The sequence below is a fragment of the Thalassophryne amazonica genome, chromosome 3 (genome assembly GCF_902500255.1).
Source record: "Thalassophryne amazonica chromosome 3, fThaAma1.1, whole genome shotgun sequence".
NCBI lineage: Eukaryota > Metazoa > Chordata > Actinopteri > Batrachoidiformes > Batrachoididae > Thalassophryne > Thalassophryne amazonica.
In genome coordinates, this window is record NC_047105.1 from 114,834,139 (window position 1) to 114,844,063 (window position 9,925).

Genomic DNA, 9,925 nt, shown 5'->3' on the forward strand with positions numbered 1-9,925 from the left:
TCGAATACAAACCTCTGAGCTAATGTGGTTATATGTCCTCAAGGTGCAGAGGTGTCATTGTAGTCTCCCAAAGTAGCCATTCATTAGACACGGAGACAGTGCAGAGGTACCCAAGGACTGTTTGGATAGACCTGGTACCAACCAAACATCCAGTCACTGCCTTCAGTCCAAGTCTAATAACCCGACTCTAAATGCAGCCATACACCGTACGTGGCGTCTGCCTTGAGTTTACGCCACTGTAAGTTAAGCAGATGCAACACAGGTGCAGCCTGCAGTGAAAACCAACACACATTTTTCCCATCATGGTTCGGCATTGCGTGCACACGTGTTGGTTTTTCTGCGATTCAGTGCATCTGTCACAGCTCATTGTCATTTTTGACCATCAGTTTGACCACAAAGCAGGAGAGGATATGCAGAAGGTGCTTTGCTTTCAGTGACTTCCTGTACTCGACAAGTGTATCTGTATGTGGCCAAAGTGTCGAACTTGGTGAGACATTCACACACTGCATATCAGCAATGACGTTCATGTCTCCAATTTGAAGGCCCAAATCTTTAGGGTCCTGGGGCCTCATTTCTAAACGCTGCATGTGCACAACATGGGACTTAAATGATGTTCATGACAATTTTAGCACATATGTTATAATTTATAAAATCAAACGAGGCAGTAAAATGTTTGTATATGTATACAAACTGTGACCCATGTGTACAAACATGTTGGTGAGGTTTAAAATGTGAGTGGTAGCATTAAACATATAATGGTGCCATCTGCATAACTCATACAATTCGTTCCACTTAACACGTCACATCTTTTGCTTATTGATTAAATAAAACAAATTGACATTGTCAGATGTGATAGTGAACCACAATTACTGCAGAATGACTTTCCAGTTGTTAAATACATAAGCCGACTCAGATTTTACATCAAACCACTTGTTTCATATTTCATTGGTGCACCACAGCTGTTGAAATGTAAATAGATTAGTGGTGGACCGAACTGTTTAATCACCATCATTTGTAAAAGATCCTGTCTGCTATACTGGCAAGACACAAATAGTTTCCCTCCTGCAAATTTGTATTTAAAATGGGCCTATGTTACTTTCACTGGACAAATTTAAAATTTAATTTCTTAATCAAGACAGCAGTGTGATTACATCACAGCAGTGCAAATGATTCTGGAACAACTGTAACAATAAATAATTGTCTAGTTATTCTGTTGTTTTATTTTGGTTCTTGTAGTGAGGTCAGTTTGTTCAAGCTTTTAAAGTTAAGTCCGTAAGTGATGTCAAAATTACCAAGAAACATACAACACCAGAAGTGAATGGTCATTCCAAATGGTTGGGTCTATGCTACTTGTGGGCTTTCCATTGCAACCCAGTGTTGCTGCTTGCGTCATTGTTTTTTGTCATACCATTGCTGTGATCACACACAAACACCTTGATTTTTGTTTCAGAAATGTTTCTTTTCCTTGTCTTCCTCTCAATTCTCATGATACAGTTGTGGTCAAATTTTTAGATACACTTATCCTGGGAATGAATGTCATGGTAATTTTGGGCTTTTAATTATATCTTTGATCTGAAGTTGTTTGGACCTTCCCAACTACTATAAAGTTATCTGCAATTCTCCTTTCATAGATCTCACTGAGTTTTTTTGGACTTTCTCATTGTTTTGAGTATTGGTCAGACCAGTGAGTGCTGTCAAACACATCCTTTTTATGCTGGCAAAGGGAAACTACCAGTTGTCATCAGTCAGTGTCTCACTAATGAGGAGTAAATAGACCTTGGCCTTGTCACGTTAAAAGACAATGTAGAACCTTCAGCACCACTTATTCAGAGATTTAAGTGTTAAGTGGCTATATGTGTATACGAGGTCTGTTAGAAAAGTATCCGACCTTATTATTTTTTTCAAAAACCATATGGATTTGAATCACATGTGATTGCGTCAGACAAGCTTGAACCTTCGTGCGCATGTGTGCGCCTTCGTGCGCCATGCGGCATCGCCGCGACGCGCGGAATTCCTCCGCACGGAATTCCTCCGCACGGAATTCCTCCGCACGTCTGTCTCAATGTGCTGAAAAAGTGCTGATGTCCACGTCTTTTCACAATTCCTGTGCTAGCCAGATGACATCCCGGATAAAACACAGCGTCCAGTTTGGAAATGAACGGCACATTCCACTGTTACAGGAGTTTTTGTCATGGAAAGAGGAACAGAGGCTTCGCGCGTTGCGGCGGTGCCGCATGGCACAAAGCAACACCGTGATGAAGCCTCACAGGACATGTTCTGGCATGTCCAGGCACATCCACAATTTCTCAGATAATCGCTCGTCTGAAAAACCACCGACAGCTGTCTGAACGCCATCTCAAAGCCGTCCTGTGAGACCAAAATGGAGGTGGTTTTGTCTCACTACAGCAGCGAATCCATCGTGACGCGCGAAGCCTCCGCTCGGCTTTCCATGACAAAATCTCTTGTTAAAAGTGAAATCTGGTGGTTGATGTCCAGCTCTTGTGATAACCAGAGAAATTGCACACGATGGTCACGGATCCATACAGCCATCCGTTTAGAAAGAAATGGTCGTTCTGCCTGTCGATGGTGGCACGGAGCGCGGCGCGCCATCAGCCACTGGGGGCCGTCCTTAAAGCGACAGTAACGCTCCGTAATCTCTTTGAAGCCCATAAAATTTTCACCAAAAACCATATGAATTTCTGGAATGGTGTCCACTTGGATGTGCCTCACAGTTTCTGAAAAAATTTTGATCAAGCAAAGCGGCAGTCTCTGAGCCATTCCTAAACAATGAAAAAAAAGACGAGAGGGGTGGACCACTCCTCACTCAAAGCCTGCTCACAGGCGAATGACGCAACCGACAGGCGTGAAAAAACTCACGCATGCGCACGAAGGTTCAAGCTTGTCTGACGCAATCACACGTGCTTCAAATCCATATGGTTTTTAAAAAAAATAATAAGGTCGGATACTTTTCTAACAGACCTCGTGTATATATATATATATATATACATACTGGAGCCTGTATAATTTTGGCCATGTGTGGATTAGTGAAGATCCAAAATAAATTCAGACTTGTGCACCTAATTCTTGTTTTTTTTGGCGTTAATAAGAATGTGTGTTGTACAATCATTCCACCCTGGCAAAAGAACAGTCCAAAAACATCATTAAAAGCCCAAAATTACCATGACATTCATGCCCATGATGAGTGTATGTACACTTCCGAGCACAACTGTAAGTACACATTTTAGGTGTTGTGTATGCTTGAATATTTATGTTTCAAATTAAAAATTTGTGGTACAATGTGACCATGTAAAGAGTAGGATATGAGGCAGATCAACATATAATTTAGTGTGTGATTGATTTGCTTGTTGTGAGTACAATATTTTTATAAGTCAGATTTTTTTTATTTTTGGTTCGTACATCATTTTTCCCTTTTGTTCATACATACGTATGCTGTTAGCATGAATCCTACACAATGTTTTATAAATGAGGCCCCTGGTGCTCTTGTTTTCCTGTATTGCTGTGAGACTTGGATGCTAACCAGTGACCTAAGGCAAGGAGTGGATGTTTTTGGTACTACATCTGTTTGGAGGATCCTTGGGTCCTGCTGGAATGACTTTGCATCAAACAAGCAGTTACTGCGTTACTTAGCAGTTACTGAGAATCCGAAGAGAAGTCAGCTATGACATTTTGGCCATGTGGCCCCTTTCCTTGTGCACAGTCCAGCACACAGGTGCCTCAGTGTTGAGGATCCCAGTGGCTGGAGAAGACCAAGGAGATGTCCACATTACACCTGGCTGTGGCATAAAGATGGTTACTTCCAAAAGGTGGTGATGGACCAGTATTCTGCGTAAGTGGTTCCCATTTGAAACTCAGGATGGTTCACTGGTGTGGGGAGTGCTGTGACTCGCGGTTCCAATGCATCGTACAAAAACACACAAAATACAAAGATGAACAATCAATCGGTATTTTGAATGTCAATATTGAAACCTTAAAGTAATATTTCCAGGAAACCAGGTATCAGAATGACATGGTCAGATTTGGTAATCTAGTCAAACTACAGCAGGTACATTTTTATCTATTTCACGGCTCCTCGTTGTAGTAGGAGGCAGACCAGAGGAAGGAAGTTGTATCACCTGTGGACAGGATACAACATCAAACAAGGAATTCTTCACAACACCAAACTTATTTCACGTCACTGAATTATTCTGTTTTCATGAATGAGATGCTCAGGTAAGACTGCAGTAGAGCAGCTTGCTCTGTGAGTTCAGAGCTGAACTACCAATCTGTAGAACTGGGTTTGATCCCCATGTGTGTCTGTGTCCTTGGACAAGACACTTCAAAGTCCACCTGGCTATAAATGGGGAAGAAGTAACCTGTAATGGACTGGCATCCTGTCCAGTAGACTGTCAACCACCTCATGCACAGTACCCGGGGATATGGAGCAACTCAGTGGGCCTGCATTGGACTTACTTCTTAGGGTCCTGTCCCACTGGGGAGAGGATTAATTGCACATGAATTGAGTATACAAATTGGGGGCATTCGTTGTCGTCCGCAACAAAAATGGCCAAAAATGACAAATATCCCAGTATGAATTATGGATATATTAATAATATATAGCGAATATATGATGAACAGTAACGGTTATATAACGCATGTAGTGAGGAAACTGATCCGACACATCGAGATTATCATGGGAGTATTACAGGTGTATTATTAATGCATTGTGCACATGTTGCACGTGCATGGCATCTGCATTGCGGTCATAAAATAAGCGCACTCCTTTCGGCATCACTATTCACACCAACAATACAGCCTCTGGAGCATTTGCTGGACTTGGACAAGTTGATCACAGAGTTAATGTTTGTTTTGTCATGCGAGGGTTAACTGTTCATGAGTTTGGGGAGCGGGAGGGGGGGAGGTGCTCGGGGTGTGAGACAGTGTTTTTTTTTTTTTTTTTGAGAGTGTCACAGAAAACAGACTTCAGCGTGAGTTGTGGCTAAACAGCAACTCTTCCTTTTGTTGGTGTTAAATAAAAGTCCTGGATTGCAGCAGCTATGTCTTTGTGGATCTACACAGCCGGACCGGCACTGACTGGCAGGAATGTCGCTTTCTGCCACATATAGTACTTTGGGTTTACGTGACGTGTTTGTTATGCATTCACAGATTGTCCGCAAATCAGCTGCAAAGCAGATGTAATAAAAATGCTTTATTCGTGGCCAATTTGTATGCATTCACTACAACTTATTTTAGTTTGTGATGTGGACATGATGGGCACGATATATATCTGTTTTACACACTGTCCCGGTCCGCTGCCAAGCCGCAAATCCCCGTCAGTTGGGGATATCAGCGGTAAACGGCAGATATACAGCGCATATGAGTATGTATTGTGTATGAATTAAGTATATATGGAGTATGTAAGGCGGATGTCATCCGCATCCAGATTTTTGAACAGCTCAAAAATCCTGGCTGCGGACATGCGTGCCTCTGCGGATGATCACAGACGTGTTCGGATGACGGCCGACTCATACAGGCATGTTACACAGATATTGCGGATGTTTGGAGAATATGGGCCAATTTTGTGTGCAGTCCATACGCAAATCCTCCTAAACGCCAGTGGGACAGGGCTCTTAGTTTGACTCAGCAATTTGCTTGCACCAACTCAGTTTTTAGAAACTGAATGACAAAAGTCAATTTATAACTGGCTGGTAGAGATTGATGTCTTGTTGAGTTAAAGATTTTTGTGGGAGCTCAATGATTGATATAAACATCCTATTGTAGCCATTTGTTAGCACTGACAATATGATACGGTCTGTGTTACTCAATACTTTATAGCTCTCAGCTGTAGGGATGATGCTGAGGACTTTCTGGGTTATATGTCCACACAAAAAAGCGAAATATATTGAAACTAAATATAATCTACACTGATTGAAAAGGCTTGATAACTGCACTCATGCTGCTCCATCAGGCCTGGAAGAGGTTTGCACATTGGCTTTTTTTTTTAATTAATCCCCCTTTAGACTTTTACCGCCTGTTCATACAGATGTGCTGACCAAAATCCAGCACTGCTTTCTACTGAGGAGCTTCAGATGAACGTGGCATGCATTCAGGGTGGATAAAGAAACAAATCACACCGTGTTTCTCTGATAGTTTATTTTGCATAGCAACAGATCTGATCCAGATGTGGGAACATCAGACTGCAGACAGGGCAGCGATAGTGTTACCCTTTAAGGAATCAAACCATGTGAACATAAAAGGGTGATGCTGATCAGATTTGTATGCATAATTTACTGGACCCCTGTGTGTTACTTGCACAGTTTTTGCTCTTTCCTTCTCTTGTTGTGCATAAAATCTGATCCTGTGTTCATTATGCTGCGCCTGCAACATCTGTCTTTGCTCCTGCTTATGTTTATACAATTATGCAACCCACTGTTGAATTACGTTTATGAAAGAGTAAATTGTCTGAATGGGTCGAGTACGTTGCCACTTTTTTGGCTTTAATTGATGTGCCTGCTGCATTATCTGCTCGCTGTGAGCTTGTGCAGCATCACACAGAGTGAAATGTGGCTCTGCTGCAGCTATTCGAGGGTCATGCTTTAATTTCTGAGGGATTTTTGTATCAATTCAGCATCTTGTCAGGGCAGCAGAGGCAACATCTAGGTGCAGAGCGTGGCAGAGGACATTCACTTTCTCAGATGTAGGTTGCTTCTTCCATTAGTCTTTTCCTTGCATGCTAACCCCGCCTGGTTGTTTTACTTGTGGCAACGACATGTGACGTAATTATGCAGTGGACTGAATTTGACTCATTTCCCCCAACCATTGTCGACTTCTGGAGAAGAAGAAGTTGTCAGAAAATGAAACGTCAGTGTAGAGATCAAAGCTTTTGCCCCTGATTGCATGTTGCACTTGTCAAGGTTAGCGCTGTGAAATATTGTTCACACACACAACATTATTTACTCCAGAGATAAATGTTTCAGCCAGACCCATTGCTATTTGTTTAAGAGGAGCCAAGATGAAATAGTTTCCTGATGAACAGAACCCTGCAGAACAGTTTATGATCCTCTTTCCTGAACCACACACCTCCAAAATAATCACGTTTTCTTCCCCACTTTTTTTTTAGGTTTTCTCGGTCGGACGAGCTGTCCCGTCACCGGCGCTCCCACTCGGGAGTAAAGCCCTACCAGTGCCAAGTGTGCGAGAAGAAGTTCGCCCGCAGTGACCACCTATCAAAACACATCAAAGTCCACCGGTTTCCACGCAGTAGCAGAACGGTGCGCTCAGCAAACTGAATCCTTGCTGGGAATGCCGGGAACGCTCTTACAGACAGAGGCCGTGGGAGTAAGGTGTGAATGCGTATGTGCGGACGTGTTGTTGGAAGCACTTCTTGCTCTTTATTCTACAAGTTTATGATTTTTTTTATTGTACAAAGAGAAACCGTCACGGTGACCATCCTGCCTGTAATTGGCTAAAGGTTGTTGTTGTTGTTGGTGCTTTGGTATGTTGTGTTCCTTATGTTTGTTCTGGCCTTATCTCTTGCCTCAACAGAAGATAAGATAAGCTTATTTTCATTCACATGGAATTATGTGATTTCTTTGGTAACTGCCTTGTGTGTGTGTGTGTGTGTGTGTATGTGTGTGTTATACCTGGGTATGTACAACTGCCTTTAATTTCCCTGAAAGCTGTCAGTGTCTTGGACATTCCAAATCTTATGCAAAGTTTAGTCTGAAGTCTATCGGTATTCACACTGATGACTACAAGAGGAGCAGCAGCTCTTCCCAGCATCCCCTGCGGTTTTTGCCTGAGTTCTTGCTTCTTTGCACATAGTTGGACAGAAAAACTGTCACATTCAAAGTCTGCACAGAGAGAGGAAGTCATGAACCACTGACTGCACAAGTAAGTAAGGAAGCCTGATAATAAGCTACATGAATTAAAAGCAGTTTTGAACACGAGAAACACAAGTGTGAAACAAGTAAGAGGGGAACTGCACGAGGATTACAATCAGATGGGCCTTTAAGTCAGTGTTTATTAAGCTTATAAATGAGATGTCACATGCTTAACTTATCATAATTCTAGCCTTACCATAAAACAAAAATCCTATCTTGAGAGTCAAAAGTTTTGCCAGTCTTAGTCCATGAGCCAGTCATCAATTTTGACCTAATCGGTACCACTTAAGGTGACGAAAGAACATTTAGAATCCAGCCTCAGTGTACCATGGCCTATACAAAAATGTAGTACAGCCATCCCAGGGTGGTAGCTGTAGCCAGGTAGGGGTCAATGAAGAATTACTTAGAGGTCAAAATTTCAAAATGCTCCAATCATATTGAAAACTATACCACATTATTTGTCTGATCATAATGATTCCAAAAAGGTACCATTTGGACTATCTATGACTGAATTTTCTGGAGTTATGGGGTAAAAACAGCAAAAATGGTGACAAGGGTCAGTTTCAGTTTGCACAGGGGTCAAAAGTTAAAGCTGCTCCAATTTCAGTAAAAAAACAACAAAAAAAAAACCTAAATATTGTTTGGGGTAACTGGGTTCTAAAAAGGAATATTTGTACCATGTGTCATGCTTAGTTATCATGTTACAGGGTAACATATGTCACATGTCATAGAATCCAATGGACGTTGACCTTGTTTGGCCTTTACATTGGAGACCAAACATTCAACACCGTCAAAAATATTCCATTTATTAATCATTTTATTTCAACCAATAACTTGCATAATTTTTGTTTACTGAAATTGGAGCAACTTTACCTTTTGACCCCTATACAAACTGAAACTGACCTTTGTCACCATTTTTGCTGTTTTTACCGCATAACTCCATAACATTCCGTCACAGATAGTCCATACTATACCTTTTTGTAATCGTTAAGATCAGACAAATAATGCGGTATATAGTTTACAGCATTATTGGAGCATTTTTAAATTTTGACCTCTGTGTAATTCTTCATTGACTCCTACCTGGCTACAGCTACCACCCTGGGATGGCTGTACTACATTTTTGTATAGGCCATGGTACACTGATGTTTCTAAGTGTTGTTTTGTCACCTTAAGTGGTGCCAAAAACTTGCTTGGCCCATGGACTATCTCCTTTTCAATTGCATTGGTGTGCTTCATGACAACTGACAGGTTTAAGTTTAAGGTCACATCATGCTTTTTTGGGCATGAGTAAAATATTTGGGACTGGAAGCTGAATGATATAGGTTCCTGTCGCCGTTTACATGGAGTTAATCGTCACACTCAAATATCCAACGTAACAACAGCACAAAGCTGAATTGTTTAAAAATTACTCATGGGGCAGCAGATTAATGTTACCTGATTAATTCATATTATAACAATACATAATTTGCTTTAAAACAAGGTTACAGATTGTATTTTTGAGACAGATACATGCTAACTAGGTGAGGTAGCTAACTCAAGCTAGTGTTGTGAATGACAACCTGATTAAGTTAACTTGAAAGGGATAGATTATTCAGTCCTAAAATTTTATGTCAAATTGTATTCATATTCTGGTAAAGCAGGAGTTTTTGAAAAACAAAAAATCATTAAAGGTACTCAATCACATCCCCACTATCAGTTCATTATAGCTGAATACAAAAATTTCCCAGCAAAAGCGCATTACGGGATGAGTATCTCTTATTCACCTGTTCTACATAATGTTTTGGTTCTATGTGTTAGTGAACACACCCCACGTGCATATGTTTAACATAATAAGACCAAATGAGCGGAGGTATGAGCACATGCAAAAACCTGCAGACAAAAAGAAGGAAAGTGATTGTAAATCACCAGATGGAAGCTCCATAAGAAAGTGGGAAAGTCAAAAATCAAGTAATGAAAGAAGGCATTAGATTCCACGATAAAAGTAGAGTGGAGTTTGGAGAGGAATATGAACATTGATTCATACTGAAGATGGAGTTAAAGCTGTA

General features: G+C 41.2%; 1 protein-coding gene and 1 long non-coding RNA gene across 2 annotated transcripts in view; both read left to right on the plus strand.

Moving 5' to 3' along the window:
- Nucleotides 1–7,924, plus strand: part of LOC117507468 (Krueppel-like factor 15) — a 45,079-nt gene extending 37,155 nt beyond the window's left edge. The window contains exon 3 of the mRNA XM_034167343.1: nt 7,118–7,924. Coding sequence (XP_034023234.1) covers nt 7,118–7,286 — 169 coding nt within the window. The 3' untranslated portion in view covers nt 7,287–7,924. The remainder of the gene's footprint in view (nt 1–7,117) is intronic.
- A 1,343-nt stretch (nt 7,925–9,267) lies between these two features.
- LOC117507999 lies at nt 9,268–9,922 on the plus strand. The gene is made up of 2 exons (XR_004559934.1): nt 9,268–9,729; nt 9,767–9,922. It is a non-coding gene; the product is annotated as an uncharacterized LOC117507999 (long non-coding RNA).
- Nucleotides 9,923–9,925: the final 3 nt, after the last annotated feature.